Genomic DNA, 20122 nt, shown 5'->3' on the forward strand with positions numbered 1-20122 from the left:
AGTAGTAAGCATACCACCTTCATGCATCTCCACATCCCTGGTGCTTGAGCTAGAGAAAGAAGGGGGTGTGGAGACATGTTTAATCAGCACCTCACTTCTTTCTGACATCTCTGCTGCTACTCCCTTTTAGGCTTTTTTTTTTTTTAAAGACGGTCTCACTGCATTCCTGGCGCTCACTATGTAGACTAGGCAGGCCTCAAACTCACAAATCTTACTGCTTCCCAAGTGCTAGATTATAGACTGTCACACCCAACTTTTTTTTTAATTTATTTTTAATTATGTGTGGGTAGGTGGGTGGATAAGTATGTGTAGGTTCCCTCAGATAACAAAGACATGATCCTCTGGAGCCAGGGTTACAAGCAGCTGTGAGCTGACCAACTTGAGTGTTGGGAATTGAACTTGGGTCCTATGTAAGAGCAATATACATTCTTAACCACTGGGCTATCTTGCCAGGACTACATAGTGAAACCCTGTCTTAGAAAACAAAAACAAGCCAGGCGATGGTGGCGCACGCCTTTAATCCCAGCACTCGGGAGGCAGAGGCAGGTGGATCTCTGTGAGTTCAAGGACAGCCTGGTCTACAAAGGGAGTTCCAGGACAGGCTCCAAAGCTACAGAGAAACCCTGTCTCGAAAAACCAAAAAAAAAAAAGAAAAAAAAAAACAAATACTGAGCTTCAAGCTGGGTGTGATGCAATACACCTTTAATCCCAGTTCTTGAGAGGTAGAGGCAAAAGGGTCAGGAGTTCAAGACCATCCTTGGCAAATAGAATTTAAGGCTAGGCTGGAATACATGAGACTGTTGCAAGCAAACTGAGCTTGAAGGCAGAAAGAGGCATCACAGTCTTGCCTCACCCTGCTTCCATGAGATCCAGGGTCAAACCACCTTTAGTATTATACTAAGACTTGGCCTTGATTGGTCTTGAGGAGGATGGTATGTGTGTAAGGGAGGCAGAGGAGCGGATGGACATGGATAAAAACAGTTTAAATAATGGCACACAAGCTTCCTAGCTACACAGATCCAGGGTCCCGTGGCTATAAGCTGAGAGTAGATAATGAACACAGCAGCTGCAGTAGACACCTAACAGATGGGAACAAGGCTTACTCCAAGCACTACAAAGGTGAAGTGTTTCAGGCTAAAGCCACTCCAACCTGCAGAGCTAGCCAGCAGCCATAGTCTTTATGAAATCAAAGGTCTGCACACAGCTGGGGTGTGTGGGTGGCACAAAAACATAATCATATCCAGGGATTGGATTCTTTTTACTAACCAACTCCTAGAGCAGCATTGATGAGGCAGCAGGTCTAGTTACTTTACACTCTTGGATTGCTGTCCATCCTTAAGGGCATGTTGTAGAAACTGGAGTGATGACTTAGCAGTTAAGTACACTGACATTTCCAGAGGGCCCAGGATCAGTTCCCAGCGCCTACATGAAAACTCACAACCAACTGTAACTCTAGCCCCAGAGGATCCCTCTTCTGGCTTCTGAGGATAGTAAGAGCATGTGGTGCACAGACACACATAGAGGCAATAATAGTAAGATTTAGAACATGTTCAAGCTCCCCAACTACCTCAGGCTTTCTGACTGAAACTCTTCCTCCACAGAATTCTGCTGATCAATGAGGTTGCCCAATGGGTAACAAGAATGGGGGGGGGGGGCTGGAGAGATAGCTCAGTGGTTAAGAGCATTGACTGTTCTTCCAGAGGACCTGAGTTCTATTCCCAGCAACCACATGGTGGCTCACAACCATCTGTAATGAGATCTGGTGCCCTCTTCTGGCATGCAGGCATACATGGAGGAAGAATGTTGTATACATAATAAAAAATAAAATCTTTGAAAAAAAAAAAAAGAATGGGTGGAGGGGCTGGAGGGATGGCTCTTCTGTAATGAGGTCTGGTGCCCTCTTCTGGCATAGAGGTGTACATGCAGAAGGACTATTGTATGCATAATAAATAAATTCTAAAAATAAAAATGGGTGGAACAGATCAACCAGCCTGTCTCAGAGCCAACCTATACAGGTCCGGAGATCTGAAAGGTTCCCATTCTGCTCTACATGATTACCCACTGTTTTCTCAGAAGCATCTTTTGGGATGAAGTATCCAGGAACTGACCAATCAGGGCCAATGATTGTAAACTACTGGATACTGACAGCTGAAGCAGCTAAAGGATCAAATTGGCAGATATGACTTGCCCACTATATGGGGGTCATAGGGTCTCAGGAATCGGGCATTTCCAGGAGAACCCCAACCCCACACATCTGTTGGGATCACCAGCCCAAGTCATTCTCCTCCCTACTCTCTCCCAATGGGACAAGACTCCTCATCCAGTTCCCACCAGGGTGATCTAGATCAAGGGTGCTCAGCCCGGGCCTAGATGGGCAGGGGGCGGGTAAAACCCGCCCACTGTCCCGCCCCTACCTCTGGGCCCTTTGAACCCAGAGGAGGATCAGGTGGGTGGGGCACTGCTCGGTCAGCTGAGTGACTGTCACGGGATTGCAACCAACTCCCGTTTCCTGGAGGAAAGCGAATGAATATATGGACCGAGCATTACGAGTCAGAGGTATCCTTGGCGGGAGAGGTGCTGTTCTGGAAGGTCCCAGGCAACGGTGGGGTCAGAAGCCCATCGCAGAGGCAAGAGGGATCCTTGACTCAAGGACCTAAGGGGGGTGGGGTGCGAGCAAACAGCTCTGGGGCCCACTTGAGCTGTTTCAGGAAGTCGCTGTGAAGAACTCTGTCTCCATGCCCTGACTTGAATCACTTCACAGGACATGGAGAAGGAACGGGAGGCACTGCAGGTCTGGAAGGAACGAGTGGGACAGGAGCTCGACACTGTGGTCGCTTTCTGGCTACAGCACTCCCATGACGAGGAACACGGGTTAGCTACCCCTCACTGATTGTCCCAGGGCTTTTGCCCCTCTGAAACCCCTAATTCGTTCTGAAGTTTCACAGATCTACTGGCTTCAGGAGAGTAGTGAAGCTATGAAGAAGGGTGCAAGTCTCCTTCCCTCTTTTTCTAACAATACATGTCTCACAGGGGCTTCTTCACATGTCTTGGCCGCAATGGGAAGGTCTATGATCACCTCAAATATGTCTGGCTACAGGGGAGGCAGGTCAGTTTTTACACTTAAGACTGTCACACAACAATTGGAGATACCCAGGGATACTTAGGATTTCCCTTACCCCAGCTGCCTCTCTTTAAACTGTATTCCCTCACAGGTATGGATGTATTGTCGCTTGTACCGCCTTTTTGAGCGCTTCCACCGTGCTGAGCTTCTGGATGCAGCAAAAGCAGGTACTCTCACCTATCCCCATCTCCTCAGGAGCTTCAGTGGGTCATTTATTCAGTGGACCTAAAAGGGTCTAGAAAAGGGAAGGGACTGGGCATGTTTCAAGAGGCAGTATATTCCCAGCCCTTACCTAGCATGCATTCTCCCCAACCCCAGGTGGTGAGTTTTTGCTGCATTATGCCCGGGTGGCACCACCTGGCAAGAAATGTGCCTTTGTGTTGACTCGGGATGGCCGTCCAGTAAAGGTGCAGCGGACCATTTTCAGCGAGTGTTTTTACACCATGGCCATGAATGAGCTTTGGAAAGTAACAGGGGAAACACATTATCAGGTATGTGGGAGGGATGGCTACAGGCTGTGGGTGTGAGTGCACTCTCACAGGCCTGGGAGCCTGCCACAACTCCCATTCATTCCTGTCCTACCATTTTGTGACCACCTTCTCTCCTCAGCTCTCTCTCAATTCCTATACCACTATAGGGACCCTGGGCAAACGGATCTGTCCGTGCCCTGTATCCAAGTAGAAGAGGTCCTCTCCTTCCTTCCTTCCTTCCTGGGCTTTACTGCCTGAAAGTGACCTGAATCCCAGAGCCCCCAAGCAGTGTTGGGTGGATCTGCTTGGCCTCTGGTGCCTGGCTGTGGGCTGGCCCTGGAGAGCTGTAGAAGGAGCAGGTGTCCTTGGAGAACAAGCTGAGTACTGGGTCCTTCCTAGGGGAGACAGATGGGCTTGTAGCTTCTGTTCTCCCCTCAGAATGAAGCTGTGGAGATGATGGACCAGATCGTCCACTGGGTGCGGGTGGACCCCACTGGGCTAGGCCGGCCTCAGCTCTCGGGGACCCCAGCCACAGAGCCCATGGCGGTGCCTATGATGCTGCTCAGCCTGGTGGAGCAGCTTGGGGAGGAAGATGAGGCACTGACCAGCAAGTACGCAGAACTAGGGGACTGGTGTGCCCACAGGATTCTGCAGCACGTCCAGGTAGGCACAGAGAGAGTGGCAGAGTGAACCTCATCCTCCCATTATACAAGGGCCCCTACGCCTGAAATATGTTCTTCAGCTTTCTAGATAGGTGGATTGGATCTAAGGAAGAACATTCTTTTTTTTTTTTTTTTTTTGGTTTTTTGAGACAGGGTTTCTCTGTGGCTTTGGAGCCTGTCCTGGAACTAGCTCTGTAGACCAGGCTGGTCTTGAACTCACAGAGATCCGCCTGCCTCTGCCTCCCGAGTGCTGGGATTAAAGGCGTGCGCCACCGTCGCCGGGCATGAACATTCTTTTGAAATACAGTCCGGGGGGCCCTCGGAAGGTAGAGCCTGGCGTGCTAGGACACAGACGGGTGGGTCCTAAAGTAGAATGAAGAGGCCAGAGCCCCAGGCATATCCTGAGACCTTGATCTACTCTACGCCCTCCTCAGCCTCTGGGCACCCAAATCTATCTCACCTGTCATTCAGTGTTTTACTCTCTCCCGCCTGAGATCCAGACCTAAAGGAAGGATCAGAACCTACAGACCCCTGAGAGACAATCAGCCATTCCAAAAATGTTCTTCTGTTATTCCAGAACTCCAGAGGTTGAAGCAGGAGAATCTAGAGTTCAAGGTCAGCCTTGCAGGTGTAGAGTTTGAGACCAGCCTGAGTCCTCCCAAGACTTCCCAAGACTGTTTCAAAACACACAACCTTCAGGTGATGGTGATGCACGCCCTTAATCCCAGCACTTGAAAAACCAAAACCAAAAGACACCCCCTTTGGTCCTACTGAATAAGTGGATGGCTGGTACCAAGGGTGGAGAAAAAAAGGTGTTTTTTTTTTTTTTTTTTTTTTTTTTTGAGACAGGGTTTCTCTGTGTAACAGTCCGGAACTCACTATATAGACCAGGCTAGCCTTGAACTCACAGAGATCTGCCTGTCTCCCCAGAGTTGGGATTAAAGGTATGGGCCACCATGCCCTGCGGAGGGATTTTTGAAGTTAGATCTTTCTGGTTGCATGACAGGGAACTGGAAACATCTCTCTTTTGCCCCTTTCCTGACAGAGGGATGGAAAAGCTGTGTTGGAGAATATATCAGAGGATGGTAAAGAACTTCCTGGTTGCCTTGGAAGACATCAGAACCCAGGTGAAGATGTATGCTGGGCCCATCAGGAAAAAGAACTCAGCTTTCAGTTTGGCCTCATATGGGAGGGGGCTGCCCTCCTCCCTCCACCAAGGACCAGACAGGAAGGAGATAGTCTGCACAGGACTGGGCATTGGCTGCAGGAGCTTAAGTATCTACTGGGGGAGGCATATATATATATATATATATATATATATATATATTTTTTTTTTTTTTTTTGCAGGGAATGGAGTTCAGGAAAAAGGGTTGTGACAGAGTTCAAACATCTTTAATATGAGGAAGGGAGGTTCCAGGAACTCAAGCCCTCAGATGCTTGGGAGGGAAATTCTGATTCCTGCCTTCGTTTTTTTTTGTTTTTGTTTTTTTTGATTTTTTTTTGATTTTTAAGACAGGGTTTCTCTGTAGATTTTGGTTCCTGTCCTGGAACTAGCTCTTGTAGACCAGGCTGGCCTCGAACTCACAGAGATCTGCCTGCCTCTGCCTCCCAAGTGCTGGGATTAAAGGTGTTGCCTTACTTTCTTTAAACCCTTACTAGGCCATGCAATAGAAGCTGGCTGGTTCCTGCTCCAGTATGCCCACAAAAAAGGTGATGCCAAACTTCAAATGCACATCATTGACAAGTTTCTCTTGTTGCCTTTCTACTCTGGATGGGACCCTGAGCACGGAGGACTCTTCTACTTCCAGGATGTTGATGGGCTCTGCCCCACCCAGGTGAGAATGCCCAGAGCAACTTGCTTGAAACCTGGCACATAGTAGGGGAACTCAGAGCCAGGCATGGTAGCACACGCCTTTAATCCTAGCACTTGGAGGCAAGAGGCAAAAGGATCTCTGAGGCCAACCTTGTCTACAGAATGAGTTCCAGGACACCCAAGACAACATAAGAGAGACGCTGTCTCCAAAAAAAACAAAAAACAAACAAAAAAAAACTAACAACAACAAAACTTTGAACCTAGAGTCCAGTTAAGAAGAGTGTGTGCAAATGCTGGTGCCAAGGCACATATCTCCTTTGTCTGGTGCCAGTGGCTAGAAGGGCTCTTAGGTGGTTCGCACTTTCTCACTTGGTGGCAGACAGGAGTGAAATTGCTCTTCTCATTAGTTGTGTCCTGATTCTGCTGGAGGTCTACAGAGGGTACTATACCAGCCATGGGTAGCAGCAGTATCGAAGAGGCTTAAAGATGATGTGGCAAGACAGCATTCTGATTTAAGAGCTAAAGGGAGTCTGCCCCAGTACTTTTCTTTTTAAGGAGCTGCTTAGAAAGCTATCCCTCCTCTTAAGGACTATTCAAACTCTATCCCCCATGTCTTATGATTTAAAACCAAGTCCTGAGCCAGTCAGCCTGAGCCAGAACATCGGATGGAAGTGTCTTTAAGGGGACCTCAACTGCCTATCTCTGCTCTGTTCTCAGCTAGAATGGGACATGAAGCTTTGGTGGCCACACAGTGAAGCCATGATTGCCTTCCTCATGGCTTTCAGTGACACTGGGAACCCTGCCTTGCTTCAAATCTTCAACCAGGTTGCTGAGTACACCTTCAGCCATGTAAGTGCTGTTTCCTCGTTCCTTAGAAGCCCAGTTCAGATATGAAGGGTCTAAGAGGCAGCAGGAGGGAAAAACAGGAGGTCCAGTAGGTTCTCCCTCAGCCGCTCCTAGGGCCCATTTGTGAGGTATTGCTCTCAGCTGTTCTGACAGTTCCAAGAGGGCCTTTTTTTTTTTTTTTTTTTTTTTTTTTTTTTTTTTTTTTTTTGGTTTTCGAGACAGGGTTTCTCTGTGGTTTTGGAGCCTGTCCTGGAACTAGCTCTTGTAGACCAGGCTGGTCTCGAACTCACAGAGATCCGCCTGCCTCTGCCTCCCAAGAGTGCCTTTTGTTTGGTAAACCAAGAAACCCTGCCTCAAGGAATTCACCTTTCTGGGTGATCAGACTCTAATCAAGTAAACAAATGTAGAGAAGAATAAGCTGTGGAAAACAAAGTAGACAGCAAATGATATAGAACTTTCTCATAGAGGGGTCAGAGAAAACCTTGTGAGCAAGGATCCAAAGCAATGGAAGGCAGGAACATCCTTGATCTGCCAGGTCCAGCAGCCTGGGTCTTGACAGGGAATCCAACAGCTAGGATGTCAGGCTGCTGGATCACCAGTTGAACACTACCTCCCCACATGTGTACGTGTGCATGTATGAGAGAGAGAGCATAGGTAGGTTGGAGGACAACATCAGGTGGTCCTCAGGCACTACATACCTTTTTGTTGAGACAGAGTCACTCACTAGCTATGTTGGCTAGCAGGCTAACCCTTGGGACCATCCTATGTCTTTCTCTCCAGTGGTGGGAGAGAACCACCTGCCTCTGTCTCCTGAGTGCTGAAATTAAAGGTGTTCACCACTGCCAAGCTAGTTTGCAAGGCACTTTACTGACTCTTGGCCCAGCAGATGAGTTTCTGAGGCTGTCGTTCAGAGAGAGAAATTTGGCCTGTTACAAACGCCTCATTGTCAATAAAAAAATGTAGGTGACGTGGGTAAGATGGTTCATATCTGTAATCCCAGGCCTTGTGTGGCTGGAACTAGAAGATCACAGCAAAGAAGAGCTCAGTCTGGTCTACATAGTAAGTTTAAGACCAACCAGCTACATATGGAAATCTTGCCTCAAACAAAGAAATAACAACAGCTGAAGATGACCTTGTACTTCTGTCCCTCCTGCCTCCACCTTGACTCCTGAATGCTGAGATGACAGATGGGTGTACTACATCTGGCTGGTTTGTACTAACTGTAACTGAAATCCAGTATGGTTTTATTGTGATTAGAGGCAACACTATCCAAACCATGCTTCTACTACAGTGTGTCTAAACAGGCAGCTAGAGCTCTCTCAGATACTCAGCGCTAATTCCAAACACGAGCCATTAGGTTGTATCTCTGCTTGAATACTGAATATATATGTTAAGGGAGTGAAATAGAAGAATAGAAGTCATCGATCTTTTTTTTTCTTTTTTGGTTTTTCAAGATAGGGTTTCTTTGTATAACATTGCCGGCTGTCCTGGAACTCACTTTGTAGACCAGGCTGGCCTTGAACTCACAGAGATCCACCTGCTTCTGCCTCCCAAGTGCTGGGATCAAAGGTATGTGCCACCACTGCCCAGCTAAAGCCACCAATCTTAACCATAAAATGAAGTAAGAATGAACTTGAACAAGGTGGAGATGACATTAAACAATTCCAAGAGCCCATTGTGGTGTGCATCCTTGTAATCTTAGCAGTTGGGAGGCCAAGGCAGGAGGTCTGTGAAGTCAAAGCCTTCCTGGGCTACTGTCTCAAATGAGAACAACAAAAAAAATGAATTGCAAAAGTTATAATCAACATGGAGAGCTGGGTGGTGGTGGCTCATGCCTTTAATCCCAGCACTTGGGAAGCAGAGGCAGGTGGATCTCTGTGAGTTTGAGGACTGCCAAGGCTACACAGATACTGTCTCAAAAAAACTAGAAATGAAAGGGCATGAACCAGTTATGGTGCGTGCCTTTAGTTCCAGCAATGGGGGGCAGAGACAAGAAGACTTCATTTGGATTCCAGGCCAGCTGAGCCACATAGAAACTTCCAGGGCAGTCAGGAATACAAGGTGAGACTCCTTCTCAAAAATAAATACATAACAAGGACAAGACTAGTCAAAAGCGACAAAGATTAGATACAGTGCTGCTTATACCTCCCTTGAATACACTACCACCACTCTTTCTGAGACAGACTGTACTGCCTTGAACTTGAAGCATTTCTGCCTCAGCCTCCTGTGTCCTGGGATTATAGACATGAACCATTACACAGCTTAAAATCCACAATTCATATGTCACAATTTAAAGGAGAATTTTGACAGTAAACTTGAATGCCTTCTAAGAAGGGGTTCTACTTAACTATTTTATCAGTGAGAACAAAATGGGAAGGGTTTAGGATAAGGACCTGGGCTACATTTTGGGGAACTGAAAAGCCTCAGTGAGACAGGTACAATGTGTCTCTCCAGCCAGCTCAGCTACTATCCCCCATATCTGAAGCATCAGAAGTGAGAAATATGTTCAGAACCCATGGTGAAGGTAGGCAGATGACCAGGTCGGCCTGAAACTTACAGCAATGTGTCAGCCTCCTGAAGGGTGGGAGTAAAGGCATCACACAGGGTTAGAGGGAAGTCTGAGAACCTGCTATAAAAACCTCAGTATGCGATGGACAGGAGTTATGTGTCTCTGCTTGATAATCTAAAGGTTTTTTAGACCAAAGGCTTGTGAAGTAGAGGACATGAACTCCAGGGATGTCACTTGTCGCAAACCTTGCTGGCAGGATTCTTTGTTTCTTTCTCTCCCTTTCTCTTTTAACTTAGATGAGGTAAAAAATGTGCCTGTTTTTAAGTATTCAAAGTGTTGGATAACACTTGGACTCCAATCAAACATAGAACGCCTGTTCTCCCAGCGTTTTAGCACACCGCCTGCAGCCCCTTATCCCACTGGGTTACACAAGCTGGAAAGTCCTACTGCCTACCATCCTCAGCTTTCTTCTGAGATCATGCTATTTGAACTCTGCTGGTAGCAGTGCAAAGGGGCAGCAAGGGCCCCTTCCTCAGCCAGTGATATTCGGGTGGGCCAGACACTAGCTGTCATTGTCTCCTTCCTTATCCTAGTTTCATGATCCTGAGTTTGGAGAATGGTTTGGCTATCTGAACAGAGAGGGAAAGGTGGCCCTCAACATCAAGGGAGGTCCTTTTAAAGGTGAGCGGAGAGAGGGGCGAGGCTGCAAGGGTTTGTGACACCTAGCTGCCTGGGCCCTCCCAACCCTGGCATCCATTCTCCTCACAGGCTGCTTCCACGTGCCGCGGTGTCTGGCCATGTGTGAGCAGATTCTGGAAGCCCTGATCCACCGCCTCGGGCCCACCCCCGTCGTGTCCTCACCCGCTGACCCCATCTGCGGAGGCTCGAAATAAATCTGACCCTGCTCCACCAGCTTGTGTGCGCACCTCTGTGGGCCCCGCGGGAGGGTACAGCTACTTCCCATGCTGCCCGCTTTGCGGGCCTTCGCCGTGGACTCAAAGGCGCCATCTCTACCGCGCCCATTGGCTCTGGGCGCTCACTGACTGCAGTTTGGAGGCGGATCGCGTAGCCGCGCATTTCCGCTGCAGGCGGCTCATAGTGGCCCACCCCTTCCGCCACCGCCCCCCTGGGAGCCTGGCCCCATTCCCAGCCCGGGCCCCTGTCGTCCGTGCGGTGCTTCTGAGTGGCCGCTGAGCGCACGCGTTCACGACCCACAAGGACCCGCGAGCTCCGCCGCCGTGATGAACATCCGCAATGCTAGGGTGAGGTGATGGGGAGCCAGCCTGTCCCCACCGTATGGGTACTTTCCCGGGTGACCGCGTGCGCATGCTACCTAGGGACCTGGGAGCTGTGGCCCTACACGTCTGCGGCCGCTGGACCTTCAGGCTGCTGCAACCTGCTTTAGACATCTCGCGAGTATAGTCTCCCTCGTTTGCCTGATGTCAAGGCTCCATAGAGTATAGAGTGGGCTCCGCGACCTCCAGGCGCTGCTGCTTAGTCGTGAAACTGGCATCTTTTGCAGGGCGCATAGAAACCAGGCTTGTGCAAAGTCAGTCACAACCCTGACCTTCCCGGGGGAAAGGGGAGGCCCGGAGATTAACAGAGAACAGGAGTCTCGCGTGTGTGAGGCCCTCTTAGTCACTGCAGTCTTGGACTAACCGTGTCCTGCTGTTATACAGCCCGAGGACCTGATGAACATGCAGCACTGCAACCTCCTCTGCCTGCCCGAGAACTACCAGATGAAGTACTATTTCTATCATGGCCTCTCTTGGCCCCAGGTGGGCAGCTTTTGTGTTTTGTTAGGGGCAACAGTAATGAAACATAGATCCCGGTAGGCTAAAAGCAGTGGGCAGTATCTCTTGGCACAGGGAGGCCCTGGCTGATGGGGAAGCCTGGCAAATGAAAAGGTGTATGTAGGAACTGTAAGCTAGACACAGGTTGGAGATGGGATTCCCACCTGTGCCTGTGCTCTTCCAAGAGAAGGCACACGTGTGGAGTATGGAAACTGGGCTCCTTGCATTGCAGCTTCCCACTATCCTACACACAGCAGGAGTTTGGTAGTGAGCTCTAGCCTGTTGCCTGCTCTGCCTGACTTCCTTTTCCTCTCTGTCTCCAGCTCTCTTACATTGCTGAGGATGAGAATGGGAAGATTGTGGGGTACGTCTTGGCCAAAATGTGAGTCACCAAGGAGGAAGAAAAGAGTCTAATGCTACGACTGGCTGTTGAGGGGCTGGGGAAAAGCTTTGGAGAAGGGAATGGGAAGTCAACCCCAACCATATCTGGTGAATGAGGGGTTCCCACTCTTTTGCCCAGATTAGTCTCAAACTTTTAGCAGTTTTCTATTTTTTTTTTTTTACTTTTAGCAGTTTTCATGCTGAGCCTCCTTAATGCTGAGATTAACTATGCCCAGCTTGCTGTAAATTGTTTTTTTTAATTAACAGGTTGCTTGTAGGGTAGCTCTAAGTTGACAGAAAAATTGAGCGGAAGGTACAGAGTATTTCCACGCACCCCTTCCTCCACATTTGTTCTCTCACTACCGTGTATGGGACACTTAGTAGAAGTGAGAAACTAGCCCATATTTTGTTTAGATTCATGTTTTCATTGTTGTGCTTCTGTCTGTGTTGCATGCCCTCTTAGTTGAACAATTGAAGAGTGTACATCTTCAGAGTAGTCCATCTTCCTACAACCTCCAACAATGGGGTCGCCTTTTCAGAGTGTTGCATTCACCACGACTCTCTTATTAAAGATTTTTAATTTAGTTATTTTATGTACATTGGTGTTTTGCCTGCAGGTATGTCTGTATGAGGGCACTGAATCCCCTGGAATAGAAGTTAGACAGTTGTGAGGTGCCATGTGGTTGCTGGAGAATTGAACCTGGGTCCTCTAGAAGAGCAGTCAGTGCTCTTAACCACTGAACCATTTCTCCAGTCCCAGCACTACTCTTGTGACTTGGCAGCTGACATTTTTGGGGGGTCAATCTCAGGGCAATGCTCTGTTAACACTGCACATATCTGGAGGGTATAGCATGGGGCTTTATTCTGATTGAGAAGTTCCTAGTTCTCCTCACCTGGATCTGGGGTGCTGTAGAATCCTCCACAAATTGCACGCTTGCTGTACACAGGTGTCCCAGATAGACTGCACCTGTACCAGGCTCCTTTCTAACTTTCTCCTCTAGGGAAGAGGACCCAGATGATGTGCCCCACGGACATATCACCTCACTGGTGAGTAGAGCTGTGACGGTTTGGCAGAGGTGGACTGGAGGTAGTTGAACACAGCCTCCAAGGTCCCACTCTACCCATCCTTCTTCTCTTAGGCTGTGAAGCGTTCCCACCGGCGCCTTGGCCTGGCTCAGAAGCTGATGGACCAGGCCTCTCGAGCCATGATAGAGAACTTCAATGCCAAATATGTCTCCCTGCATGTCAGAAAGAGGTGAAAGCCAAGTTGGGGAAAAGGGCAACACTAGGGAGTGGGGTGGGAGAAGTAGCCAATTGGTAGGGATACTGGGGCTTACTGCCTTCAGAAGAAGATGGGAGGTAGCATTAGTGGGGAAAGAGGACCAGGAAGAAAGGCAGGACCTGGCCAATATGCCTGGCCAAGTTTGTGAAGTTCAGCGGTGCCTTATTCCCCTGCAGTAACCGGGCTGCCCTGCATCTCTATTCCAACACCCTCAACTTTCAGTAAGTAGATCAAGATTTTTTTTTAAGTGGGATCCATCCATTTGGTTGAGGTGGACTGAGAAAGGGGTGGAGGGACTTCAGACATTGCTAGGAGGCCTTGTATATATTCAGTGGCTGGCTGTTCACTGACAAGTGAACGTGGAGAAGGCTCCTGCTTTCTGTGTGTGTGGGAGAGAAGGGGCCCAACACATCTTGCTGAGTAGAGGAAGGATGGCTTGGTACTATTGAGGCTGGTGAAGGGCAATGGGGTAAAGAACACACAAGGCTTCTTAGTGTTGGTCTAGGAGTAAAGAGAGATAGGCTAGGGCATGAAGAAAGGCAGAGAAGTGACTGGTACTAGGAAGCATCAGGTGAGAGCAGATGAAAGGGGATGGCAGAGAAAAAGGGCTATGAGCAAAAGCAATGAGGGACCGATAGCTCTGGATGTCCTGATGACTGATGTCAGCTCATGTTCAAGAGACGAGTATTGAAGAGAGTGACTGGGATGAACTGATTGGAGGATCCACTGAGTCACACACTAGGCTTTGAGAGGGTAAAGCGAAGATGAGACCATTGGGACAGGGCAGTGGCCTTCAGGCTTTTCTGGGTTCAGTACCCAGATTCATGGAGGGCTCTTTGACCAAGTTAAGGATGCCTCTGGTGAGAACTACTTAACACTCTTAAGTCAGCAATTCCCAGCTAGGTGTGGTAGTACATGCCTCTTAATCTCTGCACTCAGAAGGTGGGGGACTGTGGGTTAGGAGCCTGGCACAGGGAGTTCCAGGTCAGTCTCAGCTACACAGCAAGACCCTGTCTCCAAAATGGGGGTGCTAAGGAGTTAGCTTAGTTATGAGAACCTGAATTTGATCCCTGGCACCCATGTATAAAAGCCACATACAGTGTTATCCTAGTGCTGAGGAGGTTAAGACAAGAGAATCAGAGGTTAAGACAATTCCTGGGTACACTAACCAACCAGCCTAGCTGAATGGGAACAGTCCAGATTCAGTGAAGAGATCCTATTTTGAAAAAAAAATAAGGTGGGAAGCAATTAAGGAAGATACCCAACATATACATCTGGCCTCCACATGAACACATGAGCATGTGTACACACACCAATTCTCTTGACTTCATGTCTTAGGCCATCAAATGGCTTCCCTTCCACTGTCAGGGCTACTCAAGTGTGCACACACATCTCCCCTCAGTAGTAAGTCTGTGATGACCACCTACATGCAGGTACAGTGTCTCTCTTTCCTAGCAGAGGAACCAGCTGTATGTTCAGTAAATGACAGGAAGCAAGCAGATCAGAGAGAGGAAGGAAGAAGCAGAATTGAGGACTTCAACTCAGAAAGACACAAGTCATTGCTAGTGAAGCTAGGGACAAAGTAGTGGCAAGTCCAGGGATGGGAAGTATCCTGGATGCTACGCGATGCTTGGCTTCAGTGGGGAGAGCAGAGAAAACCATCAGACTGTTGGAAAAGAATCCATTCATATGAAAAACTAAAAAAATAAAAATCCATTCAGGCTGGCCTTTTGCTTTACGCACCCCGCCCCCAGAGATACACTCACCCTAGTAGCCTAAGAACCAGAGAATTTGCCCCCAGGCGTGTGTCTCCATCCTACCCTCAGAATCAGTGAAGTGGAGCCCAAATACTATGCAGATGGAGAAGATGCATATGCAATGAAGCGGGACCTTACGCAGATGGCTGATGAGGTAAGAGTTCAGTCAAATCAGGCCAGCAGTTCCAGCAGTAGAGGGTATTTAGTACTTGGGAAAGACCTGTGAGTCAGGGGGGCATTGGTGGCTCGAGGCAAGGCCAAGGTTGAGTGTCAGCCCTTGTAGCTATGGAGCTAGGAGTCAGAGTCCCTCTTTCCCTCACTTTGGAAACTGACAAGTAGGGGCATGGCCTTGGTTGACTGTAGAGGAGGCCATGGGATGCTCTTCAGGGAAGAAGCCTGGAGGTGGATGGAAGAGGAGACAGTAGGAAGAGATTTTTGTCTGCAAAGGGATTGGGACTACTAGGGTAAGGAGCAGTCATGGCTAGCCTGCTCAGTTCTAGGACCAAACTGGGCTGGGGAGAAAGGGTCCCTGACCAAGCCTCCTGGGTATAGAGCAATTAGTGGGGGCAATACTGTGCTTGGGAGCTCCCCAGAAGTCCATTTGAGGGCAGCAGGACCCTTGTCATTTTACAAATAAGCAAACAGGCTTAGGAGCAGAGAGCCAGGATTGAACTGCATCTCTACCCAGTCCTATTTCCTGCGTGGCCCTACCACTTCTCACTGTGTCCCTTCCCCCAGCCAGCCCCAGGGCCTGGCTCCTCTTGTCTCCTGTCTGGAGACTTAGGCCCTGTCTCTTTCCACCCGCTTCCCTCTGGGCTCCCGGCGGCAGCTGAGGCGGCACCTGGAGCTGAAGGAAAAGGGCAGGCACATGGTGCTGGCGGCCATGGAGAACAAGGCGGAGAGCAAAGGCAGCGTGCTTCTGAGCTCGGGAGAGGCCTGTCGTGAGGAGAAGGGCCTGACTGCTGAGGATAGTGGTGGGGACAGCAAGGACCTCAGCGAGGTCAGCGAGACCACAGAGAGCACAGATGTCAAAGACAGCTCAGAGGCCTCTGACTCTGCCTCCTAGAGCCTGCTCCACCTGGTGCAAGCCTCCTCCTCCCATGTGCTTTTACAATAAATGTCACCCTTGGGGAATTTGTGAATGTGCATACTAGGGCTGTGCTTCTTTCCAGCTCTTTGATGGCAGAGATATCATCTTAACAACCCAGACAGAGCCTACTGAACTCACAAGTCAAACAGATTGGGAGAATGTGGCCACCTTCAGCAACTGAGTTGGGTCGACAGATACACTGGCTTAGGTGCCCTATTCTCCTGTCTCCTTCCTGGCCAGCAGGCCTCACTGCCTTCCTAATTTTCTAGGGTTAGAGTAGATGATTTCTTGGTGTTTTCTAGTGAGCCTCACGTTTCGGAGGCAACTTTCCCACCTTGATACTCTTTGCTTCGTCCTCTTATGTCCTGCTCTCAGCCCTTTCCCCAGTCATACTTGCTCTCACCTGCAGCAGTTCCGGTTCATACCTCGTAAATCCCAAACGCCAACTGCTTGTCTTTCACTTACCTGGAGATGTCCTAGCTGGATCCTGGCCTATTTAGCTACCCAGTTGCTTGGGCTTTTCCTTCTTCATTAGCCCTGATTCTTTCCTCCATACCGTCCCAACAGTCATTAAGTCCTGTCAGTTCAGTCACATTAATATATATATATATATTTTTAGAGAGGCTGGGTCTTTGTTGCCACCGCACCCGGTTTATACAGTGCTGGAGACCTAACTCGGGACCTCTTGGATGTTAGGCAAGCACTCTAGCAACCGAACCACATTCCTAGCCCTAACTGTTGGCCTCAAAGGCCTGGTCCTCTAAGGTGTTCTTTGCATACTGACATTCACCATTTTTATTTCCTTTATTTTGTTTATTCAAAATAACAATTTTTTTGGTGTGGGGGGGTGAGTTTGAAACAGGGTTTCTCTGTGTAACCCTTGCTGTTCTGCAACTCGTTCTGTAGACCAGGCTGGCCTCAAACTCCTGCCTCTGCCTCCTGAGTGCTGGGATTAAAGGCATGTGCCACCACGGCCTGGTGTTTATTCGTTTTTTGAGATAGGATCTCCTTAGCCAATACTGGCTTGGAACTCTTTATGTAGTCCAACTTGCCTCAAACTTGTGGTAATCCTCCTGCCTCGGGCTCCAAAGTACTGGGATTACAAGTGTGAGCCATCCCGGTCAGCTGTCCCCCGTTATTTGTTTTGTTGCTATGCTGAGACAGTTCTGTGCACTGTTACCCCAATGTCTTATAACATTTCTGTGACTTCTGGTAATTGCAAAAAAAATCAAATACAGCCGGGCGGTGGTGGCGCACGCCTTTAATCCCAGCACTCGGGAGGCAGAGGCAGGCGGATCTCTGTGAGTTCGAGACCAGCCTGGTCTACAAGAGCTAGTTCCAGGACAGGCTCCAAAGCCACAGAGAAACCCTGTCTCGAAAAACCAAAAAAGAAAAAAAAATCAAATAGAGATTTATTATAATTTTGTATTGAATATAAACCCTCATGTCTTTTTCTTTTACCCCCCCCCATTTTTGTTTTGTTACAGAGTTTCTCTGTAACAGTTCTGATAGATCTGGAACTCCCTTTGTAGCCTAGGCTAGCCTCAAACTCAGAGATCTGCCTACCTCTGCCTCCCTAGTGCTGGGATGAAAGACCGTGTACCATCACTGCCCTGCTCTTCCCCTCTTTTCTTTCACGGGGTCTCAAGTATTTTAGGGTGGCTGCAAACGAATTTACTGTGTAACCAAGTTTGGCCTAAATCCTAATCCTTTCGTTTTAGTGTTCCAAGTGCTGAGATTCCAGGTGTGAGCCACCACTCCCGACATTTTTGTTTTTTTTTTTTAAACTAAAAAAGCAAAGAGTGAGTTCACCTCAAACGCTTTGTCATAACATTCTCTCCTAAACGTGCTTTCTGGCTTTTACACCTGACATCTGAGCTGTCACTATACTAACAATTTCCCCGCTCCCGCAAGTGACACAGCGGTCCATCGATAGGTTGAATGATTTGTCCTGGACCTTAGTTCTTTGGTTGTGGAAATTATCCTTTAGAAACCGAGAAAATTACGCCAGCGCATGCTGCTCCCCGACCCCTTCGCTTCTTCAAGCGAAACTGCATTCTGATTGGTCAGAAATACGTACTTCCCTTTGTACGAGTGGAGTCAGCGGCTTGTCCCGCCTAGCGTGCTGACGTCATTATCTTCCGGTTCACAAACCGCTGATGTTAGTTCCCAGACTCTGATTGGTTCTACAGTGCCAGAATAAACGCCGCCTGGCAGAACGGGCGGAGATACGCACTGCCTCGCCTGCGCCCCATAGTTGGCAAGAGGGAGCTCGCAGAGCTTTTTCCGAAGGCGCTTGCGGAGGCCCACCCTCTTGGGTGTCATTGGTGGCCAGCTGAAGCTCTTCTGTTCGCTCCGCCCCTAGTCGGTTAGGTTTCCTGGGTGGAGGTAGAATCTGGAGGGGGGGGTGAAACCGCAGGCCCACTAGGCTTTGGTGGCCTAGCACTTCCTCTGTTTCAGCGGCGTCTGTCTCTTGAAAGTGCCCACGGTTTAAGTGCCTTGTGAGCTGAGGCTGGAAGGCAGATTGTAGGGTGGCTGGGGTTGGCTCCAGGGACGCTTCTCCAGGATGTACCTCACTGCCTAATATTTTTTTCTCTCCGGAGCCCCCGCTGTCCTTAGGGTTCGTCTCATCTCCCTCTGTCCAGAGTAGCCAACCAGTCTGATCACATCAGTCATGTGATCAGGACCAAGTGTACATTCTTCCACGTCTTTAAAAAGGTCTTGCGGAACTGGAGAGATGGCTCAGTGGTTAAGAGCACTTGTTGCTCTTCCAGATAACCCAGGTTCGATTACCAGCACCCACATGGCAGCTCACAATTGTCTGTAACTCCAATTCCAGGGGATCTGACATCCTCACGCACACAGATATATATGCAGGCAATTCCAGGGGATCCGACATCCTCACGCACACAGATATATATGCAGGCAAAATTTCAGTGCACGTAAGATAAAAGTCCTGAAAAATAAAATAAAAAAGGTCTAGCAGCACTCCGGAGACAGAGGCAGGCAGCTCTGTAGCTCTGTGTGTTTTTTTTTTGGGGGGGGGGGTTGTGTTGTTGGGTTTCTTTGTGGTTTTGTTGTTTTTTGAGACAGGGTTCTCTCTTCCTCCATCCCTCCCACACTCTCTCCTCGCTCTCATTTTTTTGTTTTTCTGAGGCAGGTTTTCTCTATGTAGCCCTAGCTGTCCTGGAACTCACTTTGGACCTGAGTGCTGGGATTAAAGGCGTGTGCCACCACCTTCTGGCAGCTATGGCTGTTTTAATTTTAATTTTTCTATTGATTCTGATAAGTGCATAAAGTCAAATATATTAACCATTATGATGTCATGTTGAATATAAACAGTTGGATGCCTGACTGTCCTGCATAGTGAGACCCTGTCATAAATAATCCTATAAATCTAGCTCCTTTTAAAAATTTAGTTCTCTGGGCGGTGGTGGCAGATGCCTTTAATCCCAGCACTCGGGAAACAGAGGCAGGCCACCCTGGTCTACAGAGCGGGTTCTAGGACAGACTCAAAAGCTACACAGAGAAACCCTGTCTTGAAAACAAAATAAAAATATCTAGTTCTCCTTTTGTGTCTACATGTGTGTGTGCGGGTTCCCTCAGAGTACAGAAGTGGGCATTAGATCCTCTAGAAGTGAAGTATTACGTAGCTGTGAGCTGCCTTTGGATTCTAAGAACTCTGCCCTCTGGAAGAGCTCTTAACCACTTGGAACCATCTCCATTGCCTGTCTTGTTGGGTTTTGTTTTTGTTTGTTTTGACAGAGTCTCCATATGTAGTCTTGATTTCTGCCTCTAGGTGAGCATCATCTTGCCCAGCTTATCTGATTTTTAAGACAGGGTCTCACTCTGTAGCTTAGGCTGGCATGGAAGTCACTGTGCAACCCTGGTTTACCTCTGAGCCAAAACTCTCACCTTGCCCAGCAGGCTTTTGGATTCTTTTTTTTTTTTTTTAAGATTTATTTATTACATATACAGTGTTCTGCTTGCATGTATACTTGCAGGCCAGAAGAGGACATCAGATCTCATTACAGATGGTTGTGAGCCACCATGTAGTTGCTGGGAATTGAACTCAGGACCTCTCTGGAAGAGCAACCAGTGCTCTTAATCTCTGAGCTACCTCACCAGCCCCTAGGCTTTTGGATTCTTAAAGCAGGAGCTAGCCAGGTGAGGTGGTGGTGCATGCCTTAAGTCTCAGCACTGGGAGTCAGAAGCAAGCAGATCTCATAAATTCAAGGCCAACCTGGTCTACATAGCAAGTTCCAGTCTGACTAGAGCAACTGAATGAGACCTTGTCTAAAAATGCTCAAGAAAGGAGCTGAGGAGAAGGTTCAGTGGTTAAGAGCATGTTACAGAGGATGCGAGTTCAATTCTCAGCACTCACATGGAGGTTCACAA

General features: G+C 48.5%; 2 protein-coding genes across 5 annotated transcripts; both read left to right on the top strand.

The window, feature by feature from the left end:
* The first annotated feature begins 2470 nt into the window (after positions 1-2470).
* Renbp (renin binding protein) lies at positions 2471-10326 on the top strand. 2 transcript variants are annotated; one of them, XM_057759993.1, is made up of 11 exons: positions 2471-2556; positions 2762-2871; positions 3031-3106; positions 3213-3288; positions 3440-3612; positions 4030-4254; positions 5299-5380; positions 5913-6088; positions 6784-6915; positions 10015-10102; positions 10190-10326. In XM_057759993.1, exons 1-11 carry the CDS (start codon positions 2524-2526, stop codon positions 10312-10314), a joined length of 1296 nt encoding a protein of 431 aa, XP_057615976.1. In that variant the 5' UTR covers positions 2471-2523; the 3' UTR covers positions 10315-10326. The 2 variants fall into 2 exon arrangements, with proteins under 2 accessions (XP_057615976.1, XP_057615975.1); XM_057759992.1 differs by having other exon boundaries at positions 2477-2627.
* Positions 10327-10543: 217 nt separating this feature from the next.
* Naa10 (N-alpha-acetyltransferase 10, NatA catalytic subunit) lies at positions 10544-15796 on the top strand. 3 transcript variants are annotated; one of them, XM_057760388.1, is made up of 8 exons: positions 10544-10683; positions 11101-11199; positions 11538-11596; positions 12597-12642; positions 12735-12850; positions 13054-13098; positions 14704-14788; positions 15464-15796. In XM_057760388.1, exons 1-8 carry the CDS (start codon positions 10663-10665, stop codon positions 15698-15700), a joined length of 708 nt encoding a protein of 235 aa, XP_057616371.1. In that variant the 5' UTR covers positions 10544-10662; the 3' UTR covers positions 15701-15796. The 3 variants fall into 3 exon arrangements, with proteins under 3 accessions (XP_057616371.1, XP_057616372.1, XP_057616374.1); XM_057760389.1 differs by having other exon boundaries at positions 15373-15773; XM_057760391.1 differs by having other exon boundaries at positions 15377-15569.
* Positions 15797-20122: the final 4326 nt, after the last annotated feature.

Source organism: Chionomys nivalis, chromosome X (assembly GCF_950005125.1).
Source record: "Chionomys nivalis chromosome X, mChiNiv1.1, whole genome shotgun sequence".
NCBI classification, from domain to species: Eukaryota; Metazoa; Chordata; class Mammalia; order Rodentia; family Cricetidae; genus Chionomys; species Chionomys nivalis.

Bases quoted from the DNA above. Each gene is read 5' to 3' on its own strand.
- Renbp (XM_057759992.1), top strand. From the start codon at position 2,532: ATGGACCGAGCATTACGAGTCAGAGGTATCCTTGGCGGGAGAGGTGCT. The intron at 2,872-3,030 runs GTTAGCTACCCC...CATGTCTCACAG, and splicing joins TCCCATGACGAGGAACACGG to GGGCTTCTTCACATGTCTTG. The intron at 4,255-5,298 runs GTAGGCACAGAG...CTTTCCTGACAG, and splicing joins GGATTCTGCAGCACGTCCAG to AGGGATGGAAAAGCTGTGTT.
- Naa10 (XM_057760388.1), top strand. From the start codon at position 10,663: ATGAACATCCGCAATGCTAGG. The intron at 12,643-12,734 runs GTGAGTAGAGCT...TTCTTCTCTTAG, and splicing joins ACGGACATATCACCTCACTG to GCTGTGAAGCGTTCCCACCG. The intron at 12,851-13,053 runs GTGAAAGCCAAG...ATTCCCCTGCAG, and splicing joins TCCCTGCATGTCAGAAAGAG to TAACCGGGCTGCCCTGCATC.